This window comes from Oncorhynchus clarkii, chromosome 7 (assembly GCF_045791955.1).
Source record: "Oncorhynchus clarkii lewisi isolate Uvic-CL-2024 chromosome 7, UVic_Ocla_1.0, whole genome shotgun sequence".
Lineage (NCBI taxonomy): Eukaryota > Metazoa > Chordata > Actinopteri > Salmoniformes > Salmonidae > Oncorhynchus > Oncorhynchus clarkii.
In genome coordinates this window covers 30,847,168-30,864,276 of record NC_092153.1, presented here as the reverse complement: position 1 = coordinate 30,864,276, position 17,109 = coordinate 30,847,168, and the positions used below count along the sequence as shown (strand labels likewise).

At 41.5% G+C, this 17,109-nt stretch overlaps 2 protein-coding genes across 3 annotated transcripts in view; one reads left to right on the top strand and one right to left on the bottom strand.

Annotated features, from left to right (window-relative positions):
- Positions 1-17,109, top strand: part of LOC139412583 (RNA-binding protein Raly-like) — a 190,527-nt gene that overhangs the window by 39,543 nt on the left and 133,875 nt on the right. The window lies entirely within an intron of this gene.
- LOC139413186 (protein MTSS 2-like) overlaps positions 1-17,109 on the bottom strand; it is a 124,184-nt gene that overhangs the window by 73,377 nt on the left and 33,698 nt on the right. For both annotated transcript variants that reach the window (XM_071160284.1, XM_071160285.1), the window contains exon 4: positions 159-243. In XM_071160284.1, the coding sequence (XP_071016385.1) occupies positions 159-243 (85 nt within the window). The remainder of the gene's footprint in view (positions 1-158; positions 244-17,109) is intronic.

Genomic DNA, 17,109 nt, shown 5'->3' with positions numbered 1-17,109 from the left:
ATGTTAAAGATAGCAGTATTACGCACTAACCGCATATGAAAGATCTCAAACAAATAGGAAACAATGACATTGGAGGTGTTTTGCTTTGTCCCAAGACTGTTGTAATACCCAATCAATGTCTTCCTCCAGAAACCATGATTCACAGTTCCATCACTTACGTGGTGAAGAGCTTCAGTTTGGACTCAATGCTTCTGTGCCTCATGCACATTCTCGTCAAGGCTGAGCCAATCTCTTTTGTCGCCCCTGGAAAACAATGGAACAAAAGACAACAAACCTATTAATTATTAACAAACCTTGACAACAACAATGCCATATCACAAGTGTGTTGAAGCAAGGAAAGCTAAGCATGGACTCAAATGACAAACCCATTTAAGAAGAATCCACAGCTTTTTCGATGCCATCATGGTCTTACAAAAGCTTCAAATGTTTATTTGCAACGTGCACAGGATACAACAGGTGTAAAACTGTACAGTGAGAGATCTTTCCCAACAAGGCAGCGATGATAATCAAAATAAAAGATACTGTGATAATAAAACATAAAAACCACACAGGAACTACGACGCGATTTAGAAACACGAGAATGAAAGTATATACAGGTCAATGCCTGTACCTTATTCAATGTGAAGGGGTACCAGAATGGTTGAGGTGGGTTTATACATTTAGGTGGGTTTATAAGTGACTGGTAGTAGGATCTAACTGTAAACAGAGCTGGAAAGTGAATGGTAGCAGGAGTATAAAAATACTTTGTTAATGTCAGGGCTCTAAAGAGCTACAATTTTACTTGAAAATGTGTCTAAATATACACACACAGTTGAAGTCGGAAGTTTACATACACGTAGGTTGGAGTCAATAAACTTGTTTTTCAACCACCACACACATTTCTTGTTAACAAACTATAGTTTTGGCAAGTTGGTAAGGACATCTTTGCGCATGACACAATCCTGCAGGTGAAGAAGCTGGATATGGAGATCCTGGGCTGGTGCGGTTCAATGTAGTCTACAATTATTAGGCCGATTGGACGTACTGCCAAATTCTCTAAAATGACCTTGGCAGAGAAATGAACATTCAATTCTCTGGCAACAGCTCTGCCAATTGCACACTACCTCAAAATTTGAGACATCTGTGGCATTGTGTTGTGTGACAAAACTACACATTTTAGAGTGGCCTTACATTGTCCCCAGCACAAGGTGCACCTGTGTAATGATCATGCCATTTAAATCAGCTTCTTGATATTCCACACCCGTCAGGTGGATGGATAGTCCTGGCAAAGGAGAAATGCTCAGCTACATACATTTGACAGCTACATAAAAGAAAAATAAGAGGCTTGAGTGAGTGACAGACTTTCACTTCAATTGCTTGTCATATCAAGCTTAGACTTTCTGGACATCATTATCTAAGATATCCATTGAAGAAATCAGACAAATGGATCCTGCAAATAAAATGTGGTCCTGCTAACCCAACTGTTGCAGGCTAGAAGTCTGGAAGCGTCCACTGCAGCACTTAAAATACATTGGGTAAAATGGCACATCAAACGTTTCACAGCACCAGATCCATTTCTGCAGGGGGCTGTTGTGATGTATAGAGCGAGAGAAATCACACAGGATCCAGTGTGGCTTATCCAGCCCAGCCCTAAACCCCAGAGCCCTTGCCCTGTGCCTCTAACAAATAGGCCATTGTAGCATCCGGTCACTGAATACAGAGCACTTCCTATGAGACGGCCCAGCTCACCAAGCTGAAAGAGAAGATAATACCCCTTTCTGTGATAGAGGAAAACAGTGTGTGTGAGTGAGTGAGATGAGGGACAAGGCAAGAGGACAGCGATTCTCCACAATCCCGAGTGGTGATACTCCTCCCTCCACCCTACCCCCTGGGCAGGACTGTGTCCATAGAAATAGAATTTTGACAGTTATACATTTTAAAAACTTGATTTTTGGGACTATATCAACAATGGAATAATGAAACAAATACCAGAAGACAGTTTTGGTGTGGACTTAGCTTTTAAAAGGGGAATGGACAGCATTTTAACTACTTTGCAGATATGAAAGAAACAGAATCATAATATCAGTCAAAAATATCAAAATCCCAGTGCTTCAAAACCAACTTCATAAGAAGTTTTAAAAATAGGTTCTATTTGACTCAACATTCCATGATGTATAGTAAGGCATTGTTGGCAGAATAGATGGATGCTGTTCAATGCATGATTAATATAATTCACCAATACATTTCTTGGTAGTCCAAAATATATTGCTATCAGGTCATTTACGGCTGGCCTGGTTCATTGCTGCCTCCACCCAATAGGGATGGCACGGTTTCAGTTTCAATGACTCAATGTTTTTAACAAAAACAAAACAACTATTTAAAGTCTGGGAATGTCAATACAATGAAACGAGCAAGGGCAATAATCACAAGTCTGTCATAGCATGGCTAATAGGCAAGCACACGTGTCAAACAAGGAATAGGACACACATAATGAGTCAACAGTTGAGTCATCTACTTTATGAAATTGCAGCCTGATGCACACACATCAGTGAATTCAACTTAACTTGCACTGCTTTCGTGTGTCCCGATTACAGCGCGCAACGGAAGGAAAGTGGACAGACATGCCACTGCTAGTTAGGCTACTAAAATGTTGCAGTCTGGCTTTGGTTTTTATAGGAATAACCCAACAAGGAATAACCCAAAAACAAAACATCATGCAAAGGAGAAACATGTAGGCCTATTGCAGCAATATTTGCGCAGTAGCCTAGGCTGGCTACTCAACTACAACACGTTGAGTGCACCATACAGCAATGCTGCATTCAACCGCACCGGTGACCCATTCAGTGCAACAAAAAACATGTTTTTTAATTATTTGGATACTTTTTGATTCGGGTTGCAGCATATTATGCACTTCTGCAAGCATAGCAGCAAAGGATGGACAAATGTGATCTATTTTGTTTTAATATTTTAATGCTACATGCACAGCATCCTATGTACAGAAGTGAACAGAGTCATTTTTCTAAAACAATGGCCAGTTTGGGTCACAGTCGCAAATATTTTTGTAAAAACAAAGGCTATGTCTGGCCTGCGAATTCCTTGTGTTTTTTCAATATGACACTCCTGGGCTAGAGTATCTATGTTGCTAGCTCTTTATTTAGCAAGCTAAAAACAGAGCAGAACGTTAGCTAGCTGCTGCGGGATGTCATTTGTTTTTGGCTACAGATGCACGTTTCATTTGGTTAGCTAGCAAGACATTTGAATCGCTTCGCTAACTAGCTGTGCTGAACAGTCAGCATATCTCAGATGTCAATCAAATGGTTTTGGCATCGATCAAATGGTTGGGCAGGCACGATCCCATTCAGTTGTCAAAACGTGGTTTGGGACTGAACAAGTTTGAGAGAGTTTATCTAATGTCCCCTAGTTAGATTTTACCTCATCTGGCTAGCATTAGCTGTTGATGTGCATAGGCAACAGAGAGAGAGTTTGTTTGATCAATAGGACTGTGGAGTAGGTGAACGTTGGGAGCCGGCTCGCATATAATAAGAGCCAAATCTACTTTTTTAAATATCTATAGAGATATGAATAATCAAAAGATTTAAAACGAGTTGAATTAACGAACCAATGAACCAAAGATGCGTGAGGGAGGGCCGAGCCAACTCACTCACAGTCACACACTTAGCAGCCGAGGAGAAGGACAGCTGTGAAAACAGTAGCATTTGGATGCATTTTAATGTAGACAATGTTAGAGCACAGTGTAGAATCTCTTACATGTCACTTCATTGAAGATTTTTCTATGTCTAGGTGTCTTCTGGACTGCTTTGAGCTCAGCGACAGACACCTCAGAGAACTTGGCAGAGGAACTGTTGAGTGGCAAGTAGATGGAAAAGTGGTCTGTTGTGTTAGCGACAATGCAGCTAACAATCAAAGCCACGAAAATTGGACCCGTCATCCATGTCTTGCCCACACAATCAACCTGATCATAAGAGATGCTCTGAATGTGATGAAGCCCACTGTGGACAATGTGAAAGCAGCTGTGGAATACTTCCAAAGGAGCAAAGTAGGTGCTGAAAAACTCAAGTCTACACAACGCCGGATGGGGATGCCTGAGCTGAGGCCTAAACAAGACTGCACTACAAGGTGGAATTCAACATTTTATATGTTGAAGTTGTTTCTTGAGTCAAAAGGATACCATTATCTCTACCCTGGCCACTGTCAATGCACCTGTTGATGCTCTGGCCCAAGAGGAATGGGAGGTGGTGGTGGAGGTGTGCAGTTCTGGAACCCTTTGAGCAGGTCACTGTGGAGATCAGTGGAGAGAGGTACAGTAAGCAGTTATTACTACATCATTATTTAATCCAGTATTATATATGTATATGAGCAGTGATGAGAATGAAGTATCAGTAGACAAAACATGAACCTGAACTAATAAGTTACTGTTCTCTCTTTTCAGCTATGCGACAGCCTCAAAAATTATACTCATGTGCAAGGGTCTGCAGCGAATCATAGCCAGCCGACAGAGAGAAGCAAATGTAACCACAGGACATGTGACAGAGTTGATGGACACCCTGTTCATCAACGGACAGGAAGTTACACAGAATGGAATATAATCACGTGCTATCAGAAACCGCTGCACTTGACTACAGGTTTAAGAAGTTAGCCTTCAGTGATGCCAGAGCGATTGATGAGGCTCTTGAAGAATAAACTCAGAGGCAGGGAGGGACAGCCCCAGCAGTCAGCTGGCTCAGGCACCAGGAAGAAGAGGGATCAGATGGAGTAGAAGCACCAGCAGTAGTGCCACAAACATCTGCTGTTTGGATGCTGTTTGAAGAGAGAGCTACTGGGGATGCAGCATGAAGGAATCCCTCAGTAGATGCTATAAATGGAGGTCCGATCCTATTTGGAGGAGTCCCTCCAAAGATCTGCAGCTCCTCTGAGCTGGTGGAAGAACAAGGCCTCTGTCTACCCACAGCTTACTAAAGTCATGTCAGGGAGACTGCATAGTGGCCACATCCGTTCCCTCTGAGGGTCTTCTCGAAAACGGGACAAATAATTACTGAGAGAAGAAACCGCATCAGCCACTCGAAAGTGAGGCAGCTTGCATTTCTGAATGCAAATCTCTCATAAAAGCAAAATATGGTCAGCATTGCTGTGCTGCTGGTTATAACATGGCAATGAAGGAGAGAAGAGAGGGACCAGTCTAACATTTTAAGTGGAATGCTGCAGTTTTGCACATTGTTATTTATTTTTCTTTGATATGGTGCAATATTCTATTATGTTGTTCAGATTGTATTAGTTTTGAATTGTTACATTTATATGCACTTTGTTTATATACATTTAAAAGTTATATTTAAATGCAAATATTTTTCATAACAAACCAAAGCATTTTTAAATACATTGTGGTTAAGGTAGAGTATGATTTCATTTAATAATTTAATTAGAATGGTGTTAAAACAAATTTATAGTAAAACTATCGCAAACTGTTTGACTTGAAAAAAAATACAATACATATATTTTTTTAAAGTGCCATTTGGGAGCCAAAAGAGCAGTATCTTTTTGGTGAGCTGAGCCGTACTAGCCGGCTCACTGAAAGAGCCGGAATGCCCATCACTACTGTGAAGTTCCCAAATGTAAAAGGACTACAGTGGTATTTACATAAATCCATTCAGGTGCATTTTGTGGCTTTTGGCAGATGCATTCTAATGATCTAAAGTTACACTGTTGCTACTGCCTGGAAACACACAGTCCAGTAAAAAGTGAATGATGGCAGGCCCGTGTGGCGAATGTCTTATTTGCATATAGGCCTACTGTAGCTCTGATTGGCTATGGCGTACCAGTCTGCGTAGACTCCAGCCTTGGACAAGACAGGTGTTTTTATTAGGTTTTATTTAGCGCAGTGTCTATAAAATTTTCCAAACGCACTGCAGTTTTTCCACTCTATATTGCTATAGAATATTCACAAATGTTTTACTCTACGTCGTTCCAAAACATGGCCATAGAATATCTTAGTACAAGTAGTCTTGTCAGAATATTTGTTTTTAACTATTTAAAAATGGGCAATTTTTCCTGGGGGTCTGTATGAATGTGTCCCAGTCATCCCAACTCTAATCCCTGCTAATGCTGGATCACCTGGGCCTCTTGCTGGCTCACTAAGGCAATTAGTAGCCCTCCACACAGCCTCCACTGGCCACCCCCATCAGAGAGGTATGGATTATGACAACCACACAGACCCTCCTTAGTTTACCCACACCAACTTTCACAACAAGGCAGGCTGGCAACAGCTACAAAGGTTAAAATGGGTGCACATGAACTCTATGATCTTGTGAGATATTTGTTACGTCAGACAAACAGTATGATAAAGTAGCGTGTTACGTTCCCCAGCAGGAAAACCAAAAATGTTGCTCAAACAGAAGCGGGAACTAACAAAGAGTCACTGATCAACAAACAAACCAGGTGGGGTTTTAGGAGGGGCTCCCGAAAGACACTCATGGGTGTGTCAACTGAATGTCGACTAGCAACAACTACTAGAACCTAAAAATAAAATCATGGGGGTGTCTTTTTAGGTTATAGTAGTTGTTGCTCGTCGACATTCAGTTGACACCCCCATGAGTGTCTTTCGGGAGCCCCTAAGAGGTAAACAAAAGAAAAACAAACTTAAAGACAGGAGGCAAACCAAAAAGTTGGAGCAAAACAAAAATCACATAAAGGATTGTTTAGAACTAAAAATAGGGAGCACCAACTAAAAGGTGTTAACCCTCATCTATCAAGACAACTGGAGCATTGGGCCAGCCACTTAAATAGCACCTGGGCCAGCACAGGTGAAACACCTTCCCACTAATGAGATGGCAACCAGCACAGGTCTAAAAACCAAAACCTGTAACAAGCGCAAATGTGAACACTTTTTTTTGACCAGGCCTACTTATCATTCAAATCCTCCTAAGACCATGCGTTGCAGCTTTGGTCGACAAATGGTAATACCCATAGCATCATAGCAATGCAGTTTGTCACAGGTGGCACTCTATAGGACATTGAAAGTTTGTTTAATGTGAAACTCTCCTGGGAAAAAAGGATCAGTGCTCTGAGAGAAATCAACACCAGCAGAGGGAGACAGTATTGCTACAGTCACTTAAGTATTCCCTGGTCTTCAGTATGTTTTATTCAAGTCTGGGAGATCACATTGGATTTCTTACAGAGGTCTGTGAGTGAACCTGGGCATCGGCACAACATAAGCAAATGAGTTAATTGCTGGGGAAAACAGTTTGCTCTGTGAAATCACATCAAGGTAATCCGGCGCCATCAAACTGAGGGCGTGCATGACAAAAGACACTTGTTTGAGGAGAGAAGCAGACGTTTTGACAAACCAGTGCTGCAGTCAAAACATCTGTTTGTTTTGGCTGGTAGGACAGTGCGGAGGTAAAATGTTCACTCAGGGTTAAGGAACCAACTGAATGAAGACCAGAAACAGACAGACTTCTGCAATAACCTAAACAGAGATGTCACTGGACTTCAAACTGCCTACATTCGATGCTGACATTTTACCCAAAACAGTGAGGGGTGCAAAACAAGAACAAAACACAGATAGGCCGACAAATGCCTCATCCCATTCTCTGCACATCAAGTCTACGATCTCTAAATGCCCATGTGTGTGTGTTTCCGGTGGGGTGAACAGTGTCCCATTCATTAACTAAGTATGTGCAAATGTGACAGTGCAGTTCACAGGTTCATTTCGCACTTGGCCGAAATGCTTTGCACTCAGAAACATGTTACTAGAGCTGAGCCGATAAAACGGAAATTATTGTGAAGACAGAACCAGCCACTTAGAGGACATTTGACTTATCTTGATAATTACAATAAGTAGCCTACACTAGAGAAATTTAAATGTAAATCTGCAAATATAGGCGATTGCTAACAGGACAATTGATAGCTACGACATTCCAATTAATAGTTAGTACTTTTAAGGATAATACTACAAAGTAAATGGAGGTGTACATTAACATATATATTTATTGTTAGAGAATAATTCAGTCAATTTATCGTGATTAGGATTTGTCTATCGCACAGATGTACACCTCACCAATTGTGTGGGAGCACTCAGTCCTCAGACCGCAGTACTAGAGAATAAGAGGATGCAAATTACCTACTGAGAAACAAACATTTTAATTTGACACTTAAAAATGCCTTAATTGTTCAATACACCTTGTGTGGGTTTGAAGTTTGAGGATGAGCAGCGGCTAACCATGGTGGGTAGGGAGTGATGTGCACACTAAAACGCCGACTAAGCTAGGTAGCCGACTCAGGCACTACAGTGTCAGTAATATCAGTCAGTGTATCGTCGCACACATCTTATGCTAACAGACAATTCCAATAGTTCATGTTCTTCCTTCTTCCTCTAGTTTAGTTCTAATGTAGTGGTGCATCGGCCTACCTGTAGAAAGCGATGGATAAACAGACAGCCTGCTGTTGGGACCGTACAACACCATATGTTCTTATACCATCAGCATCCTTTAGCTCAACATCGAAATGTGCTTTTGAGTCATGTGGAAATTCTCAATGCATGACTTATCTAAAATGGTGACATTGGATTTCATCAGGTTTCTCAGGTTTATTATACACAGATGATTCACATCCTTAAACTAATTTGTGTTTCTTTCTTTGTCTGTTTGATCCCTTTGTTTGAGCTTTGTTTGAAAAGCCTCTCAAATCAAATTTTATTGGTCACATACAAGTGTTTAGCAGATGTTTTTGCAGGTGTAGTGAAATGTGTGTGCTTCTAGCTCCGCCAGTGCAATAATATCTAACAAGTAATATCTGACAATTTCACAACAAATACCCAATACACACAAATCTAAGTAAAGGAATGGAATTAAGAACATATAAATAATGGACGAACAATGTCAGAGAGGCATTGTAGAATAGAATAGAGTATATACACACACGAGTAATGCAAAATATGTAAACATTATTAAAGTGACTAGTGTTCCATTTATTAAAGTGGCCAGTGATTTCAAGTCTACGTACAGTTGAAGTTGAAAGTTTACATCCACTTAGGTTAGTCATTAACTCGTTTTTCAACCACTCCACAAATTTCTTGTTAACAAACTATAGTTTTGGCAAGTCGGTTAGGACATCTACTTTGTGCATGACAATACATTTTTCAAACAATTGTTTACAGACAGATTATTTCACTGTATCATAATTCCAGTTGGTCAGAAGTGTAAATACACTGAGTTGACTGCCTTTAGCTTCACTAGGGTAGGGGACAGCATTCGGAATTTTGGATGAAAAGCGTGCCCAAATTAAACGGCCTGCTACTCAGGCCCAGAAGATAGGATATGAATATAATTAATAGAATTGGAGTTAAAATAATGTCTGAGTATAACAGAACTTATTAGGCAGGCGAAAACCCAAGAAAAATCCAACCAGGAAGTACTATTATTTTGAAAGGCCGATTCTCCATTGAAAGCCTATCCACCATACAAAGACTCACGAGTTCACGAGCTCTATGGCTTCCTCAACATGTGACCAGTCTTTAGGCATCGTTTCAGGCTTTTACTCTGAAAAATTAGGGAGATACAGCACTCTCAATCAGTGGCCTGTGGACATTTCCATTCATCAGCCATGAGTCTGATCATGAACACGCCTTTCTTGTTTCTCCTTTCCTATTGACAAAGCTTTTGTCCATTTCAAAGATTGATTATTTATTATTTACATCGTTTGGCATGTTTCTATTAACTTAGTTATTTTTTTAAAAACTGTCTGGAATTAGTGCACGCGCCTTCTGCATTCGGATTACTGGACAAAACGCACAAACGAAAAATGAGTTTTTTGGTCATAAAGAGGGGCATTATCGAACACTGTCTATTATGGAGACCTGGGAGTGCCACCAGATGAAGATCAAAGGTAAGTGATTAATTTTAATGCTATTTCTGACTTTGAATCCTCTCCTTGCTTGGAAAATGGCTGTATGGGTTGCTGTGGCTAGGAGCTGACCTAACAATCGCAGAGTGTGCTTTCGGCGGAAAGCATTTTTGAAATCTGATTCAGCGGTTGCATTAAGGAGAAGTTTATCTATAATTCAATGCTTAACACTTGTATCGTTTATCAAAGTTTATGATGAGTATTACTGTTATTTGATGTGACTCTCTGCACTTTGTTTGTTTGAGACTATGCATTTCTGACCATAACGCTCCAGTGTAAACTGAGATTTTTGGATAGAAATATCAACTTTATCGAAAAAAACATACATGTATTGTGTAACATTTGATGAAGATCAAAGGTTAGTGATTAATTTTCTCCATTTCTCTATGGTGGATAATACCTGTATGTTTGAGGAATTTTAATTATGGGATTTCTGATGTTTTGAATTTGGCGCCCTGCAATTTCACTGGCTGTTGTCGAGGTGGGATGCTAGCGTCCCACTTGTACCAGAGAGGTTAAACAGCTTGGAAAATTACGTCATGACTTTAGAAGCTTCTCATAAGCTAGTTGACAACATTTGAGTCAATTGAAGGTGTACCTGTGGATGTATTTTGAGACCTACCTTCAAACTCAGTGCCTCTTTGCTTGACATCATGGGAAAATGAAAAGGAATCTGCCAAGACCTCAGAATTGTTTTTTTGTAGACCTCCACAAGTCTGGTTCATCCTTGGGAGCAATTTCCAAACGCCTGAAGGTACAACGTTGATCTGTACAAACAATAGTACGCAAGTAAAAACACCATGGGCCAGCCGCCATACCGCTCAGTAAAGAGACGCGTTCTGTATTTGTGCGAAAAGGTCAAATCAATCCCTGAACAACAGCAAAGGACCTTGTGAAGATGGAGGAAACGAGTACAAAAGTATCTATATCCACAGTAAAACGAGGCCAATATTGATATAACCTGAAAGGCCGCTCAGCAAGGAATAAGCCACTGCTCAAAAACCCCCATAAAAATAAAAGACTACGGTTTGCAACTGCACATGGGGACAAAGATCATACTTTTTGGAGAAATGTCCTCTGGTATGATGAAACAAAAATACAACTGTTTGGCCATAATGACCATTGTTATGTTTGGAGGACGAAGGGGGACGCTTGCAAGCCAAAGAACACCATCCCAAGCGTGAAGAACGGTGGTGGCAGCATCATGTTGTGGGGGTGCTTTGCTGCAGGAGGGACTGGTGCACTTCACAAAATAGATGGCATCATGAGGAACAATTATGTGGATATATTGAAGCAACAGTCAGGAAGTTAAAGCTTGGTCACAAATGGGTCTTCCAAATGGACAATGACCCCAAGCATACTTCCAAAGTTGTGGAAAAAGGGCTTAAGGACAACAAAGTCAAGGTATTGGAGTGGGCATCACAAAGCCCTGACCTCAATCCTATAAAAGATGTGTGGGCAGAACTGAAAAGCATGTGCGACCAAGGAGGCCTACAAACCTGACTCAGTTACACCAGCTCTGTCAGGTGGAATTGGCTAAAATTCACCCAACTTATTGTGGGAAGCTTGTGGAATGCTACCTGAAACATTTGACCCAAGTTAAACCATTTAAAGGCAATGCTACCAAATACTAATTGAGTGTATGTAAACTTCCGACTTCAACTGTATATAGGCAGCAGCCTCTCTGTGCTAGTGATGGCTAATTAACAGTCTGATGGTTTTTCCAGTCTCTTGGTCCCAGCTTTGATGCACCTGTACTGACCTCACCTTCTGGATGATAACGGGGTGAACAGGCAGTGGCTCAGTGGTTGTTGTCCTTGATATTTTTGGCCTTCCTGTGACACCAGGTGCTGTAGGTGTCCTGGAGGGCAGGTAGTTTGCCCCCGGTGAAGCGTTGGGCAGACCGCACCACCCTCTGGAGAGCCTTGCGGTTGCAGGCGGTGCAATACCAGGCAGTGATACAGCCCGACAGCATGCTCTCATCTGTAAAAGTGTGTGAGGGTTTTAGGTGACAAGCTAAATATCTTCAGCCTCCTGAGGTTGAAGAGGTGCTGTTGCGCCTTGACTACACTGTGTGGGTGGACCATTTCAGTTTGTCAATGATGTGTACGCCGAGGAACTTGAAGCTTTCCACATTCTACACTACTGTCCTGTTGATGTGGATAGTGGGGTGCTGCTCCCTCTGCTGTTTCCTGAAGTCCACGATCATCTCCTGTTTTGTTGACGTTGAGGATATATTCCTGGCACCACACTCCCAGAGCCCTCACATCATTGTTGGTAATCAAGCCTACCACTGTTGTGTCTGTAAACTAATGATTGAGTTGGAGGCGTGCGTGGCCATGCAGTCATGGGTGAACAGGGAGTACAGGAGGGGGCTGGGCACGCACGCTTGTGGGGCCCCAGGGTCGAGGATTAGCGAAGTAGAGGCGTTGTTTCCTACCTACACCACCTGGGGTGGCCCGTCAGTAAGTCCAGGACCCAGTTGCGCAGGTTGGGGTACAGACCCAGGGCCTCAAGCTTATGGTGAGCTTGGAGGATAATATGGTGGTGAATGCAGCGCTATGGAATGAACAGCATTCTTACAAAGGTATTCCCCTTGTCCAGATGGGATAGCGCAATGTGCATTGAGATGGCGTTCTATTGGGGAGGTAAGCAAATTGGAGTGGGTCTAGGGTGTCAGGTAAGGTAGAGGTGATATGATCCTTGACGAGTCTCTCAAAGCACTTCATGATGACAGAAGTGAGTGCTACGGGGCGAGAGTCATTTAGTTCAGTTACCTTTGCTTTCTTGGATACAGGAACATAGGTGGACATCTTGAAGCATGTGGGGACAGCAGACTGAGATAGAAAGAGATTGAATATGCCCATAAACACAACAGCCAGCTGGTCTGCGCATGCTCTGAGGACGCGGCTAGGGATGCCGTCTGAGCCAGCAGCCTTGCGAGGGTTAAATATTTTACTCACATCGGCCATGGAGGAGAGCCCACAGTCCTTGGTAGCGGGCCTCTGATGAGTTCGATGGGGAAAACGCTGTCATAATGTACAATGTGGCATACTTGCTCTAGTGTAGTGCAAGTTGGCAGACAGACACCAAGTCGACAACACCCTTCTTTAACATTGGGGCTGTAGTGAGAAAGGAATGAGCACATGTCCAAGAAATGCCCTCCAGATGGTGTATGAAAGCATTTGAAGTGACAACTTAACTAATTCCCAATGTTGCGACTGTCTGCAAAACACATGAAAAAATACACAGTATGGGATACAGAGCTTGACAACGGGAGGTTTCTCTTACAATAGCCCCACAACACAACAGGGTGGGCGAAATTGGAGCCAGCCCCCTCTTCCAAAAGGGGGAGGAGTCGAGTGTAAACCACAAGGGTTTGGTGCTGGATTAGGGGAGGCCTGGTTTGGGTGTGTCTGCAACTGTGGGGGCAGGAAAACAGCGCAGGACGGAACAGGTTGGTAAAGTAATGCTTTGACTGCAACCTGGCAACAGGTGATGAGTGCATAGTTAACGAGAGGAAAGATGGAGAAAGAGGAGACGCCGATCCCTTCATAAAGGTTGCACATGTCCTAACACCTAGGACCTAGGCAGTGAGGTGGATGGCCAAGCCTTGTTATTGGGGGGGAAGCTAAGCACTTCATCCAACTGGCATACATCAACATTACTCAGTCAGACAAGCCCTGGGGCATGATGGGTGTAGCCCTGCACTTGGAGCAGTTGGGGAGGGGATAGGCTACACCACTCACACCTGAGTCACGCTGCACAATAGCATAGGAATGGTACCTGCAGCACAGCCCAGACATGTCAGGTCCTGTGTCTAAATTCAGAGTGGTGGTGGAGAATAAAGATACTGCAACGAGAGATGTGTTGCATTTGAAATGTTAAGGGTTCAAGTAACTTTTAGCAGTATTTAAAGCTACATTGGACTCTTAAAATTGTTTAATACTGAGACACAAATAGTTATACAAGACCCTTTATCAGTCTTGCAATTAGACAATTAAATGAATCATTTTCTATTCAGATCTGCCAGTCAAGCTTTAAGAGCGAGGCACCTCTTGTTCCAGTCAGTGTGAACTGTTATCAAATAAGTCGTCGTGGGCCAGGTTGTGTGTCATTCTTCATTCACTCCCAGATGCATATTCTGAGAGGCAAATTTAATAGCCCTGACATTTCTTAAATAAGTCTGTCCATAGAGCATTAATATACATGTATTACCTTCGGGACACAATTCACTGTATTTCTGACAAATGCACACAGTGATTAGGGATTGCATGCAAATGTTTCCCGCCAGTTAAAATATCCCAATATAGCTGAACTCACTATGGAATTTAAAAATGTTTATATTACATAAATATATTAAACAAATAGGTTACAAAAAATACTTGCATTAGCGAAACCAAATACTCCCAAGGTTGTCTATATTGAATCCTAGTTTGGGAAACACAATTATGGTACTTTAGAGTGGTTATATAAAAACACAGCCAGGCTTAAATTTTTTGGGGTAAAAATCAGTTTTTGAACCATAACACTCAAGTCATACAGACAAAAATGAACAGTGGGTTTTTACTGACTTTTGTGCTTGACGTGTCCTCCATTTAAATATTTTCTCAAATGTTGCCTGAGGTATTAACAGTGATAAGGGGCTGATATGGATTGAGGGGTAAAAACAGAGGATGAGTCCCAAATGGCTCCCTATTCCCTACATATTCAAGCATGTCTCAAAATAATAGTCTATAAAATATTGCAGCACTACAATTACAACATAATACTTGTCTTTATAAAATAATTCCCTCCAGGGCTCGAAAATAAAGGGAGTTTCAAAACTGACTCTGGGACAGTTCTGGGATGACAGAACCACTGCAAATAAATAAAATGTAAAAAAAGCTCAAATGAGGCTGATGCAACAGAGGAGCCCATTCAGCTTAACATTTTCATAGTTGTATTTCTTCATTATAAGCTCAACAATGGGCACATGGCTGTAGGCTACGTGTGAATGTCCCAAAATGCAATTAGTAGGAAAACAATTCTCAAAAGCGCACCGCAGGCGCGAGCGGTTTAATGTGACAGAGATTAAATCTTCCCTCTATTTTGAAAGGATATTTTAAAGACGCACCAACTAGCATGGGTTACTAACAGGACAACGATTATGCCTTTGGCTGCTGGACAATAAGATAAAGTGGATTTGAAAATCACTAGAACATGAGAAAATATGCCAAAATTCATGCAAAATTCTGCTTTAGTTATTTTAATGTTGTTTCGATCGAGGCCTTTTGGGCCTTCATTTGAAATCACTAAAAGTCTCAGTCATTTTATGTAGATACGTTTTTTTTAAAAAGAGGCAAAAAAATAAAAATAAAAAAAAATATCACTTGACTGCATGTGTCCTAGTTCTTTAGGACATGACTCAGGAGAACAATCTCCTGGCCGTAATGCACCATCTCACCCATTTACGTAAGATTTGTGAAAGGGTCCAAATGAACAGGGTCCAAATGAACAGGGTCCAAATGAACAGGGTCCAAATGAACAGGATCCAAATGAACAGGATATGTTCAAGTAATCAACATACTCCAAGGAAAGAAAACATTTCCAACAATTTCATTTCTTTCCAATTTCCTTCGTCATATCGCCAGGCATAGAGAGAGCAGTGTGTTCAACGCAGCATTTCATTCGCACAGCCCTGGCCTAACAAATATTACGAGACATGCAAGACTGAGCTGCGACAGAAGGGAGAGGTAGGCTAGTCTGTAGCTCCAACCGTATTTTCCCCTCAAACTGTTCCTTTCTTTTTCATACAAGATTCATGTCGGTAAAAAAAGCTAATTGTATTTTTTTAAGTGGAATTGCATTTTCTCCTGCGTGGGTACACATCTACACTACATAGTTAGAAGTATGTGGACACCCATTCAAATGAGTGGATTTGTCTATTTCAGCCACACCCGTTTCTGACAGGTGTATAAAATCGAGCACAGCCATGCAATCTCCATAGACAATCATTGGCAGTAGAATGGCCTGTAATGAAGAGCTCCGTGACTTTCAACGTGGCACCGTCATAGGATGCCACCTTTCGAACAAGTCAGTTTGTCAAATTTCTGCCCTGCTAGAGCAGTTTCGGTCAACTGTAAGTGCCGTTACTGTGAAGTGTAAACGTCTAGGAGCAACAACTGTTCAGCCACGATGTGGCAGGCAACACAAGCACACAGAACGGGAAAAAATAGTCTTTCCTCGGTTACAACACTCAGTACCGAGTTCCAAACTGACTCCGGAAGCAACTTTTGTACCCGTTTCCTCCACCATTTTCACAAGTTCCTTTGCTGTTGTTCTGGGATTGATTTGACCTTTTTGCACCAAAGTACATTCATCCCTAGGAGACAGAACGCGTCTTCTTCCTGAGCATTATGACGGCAGCGTGGTCCCATGATGTTTATACTTGCGTACTATTGTTTGTACAGATGAACGTGATACCTTCAGGCACTTGGAAATTGCTCCCAAGGAGGAACCAGACTTGTGGAGGTCTACAAGAGGCAATACATTCACAGTACATTGTGAATACATTGAAATACATTCACAGGTACACCTCCAATTGACTCAAATGATGATCAGAAACTTCTAAAGCCATGACAATTTTCTGGAATTTTCCAAGCTGTTTAAAAAGGCACAGTCAACTTAGTGTATGTACACTTCTGACCCACTGGAATTGTGATATGGTGAATTATAAGTGAAATAATCTGTCTGTAAACAATTGTTGGAAAAATGACTTGTGTCATGCACAAAGTAATGTCCTAACCGACTTGCCAAAACTATAGTTTGTTAACAAGACATTTGTGGAGTGGTTGAAACGAGTTAATGACTAACCTAAAGTGTATGTAAACTTCGACTTCAACTGAAACATCTGAAATATTGTATTAAAGTAAACTAAGTGATGAAAATTTGCAAATTGGGATATTATTTTCGGACGATATGTATCGTTTTTACAATATCGCAATATTATTTGTACCAATATTTTCCCTTCCTAGCTTGTTCTCCATATTTCTAAATAATGAGTCAATTTGTTTTCAGCACTTATTATCATGACTGATTAAAACTTCTCATATTTCTCTTGTCCCTCTGCAGCAGACATACGGTAAGCAGTATATAATCGCAATACATATAGAATCATGAGAATTACAAAACATATCAGCACCAAAGCATTGTGAGATTGTATAGCGAGGTCCC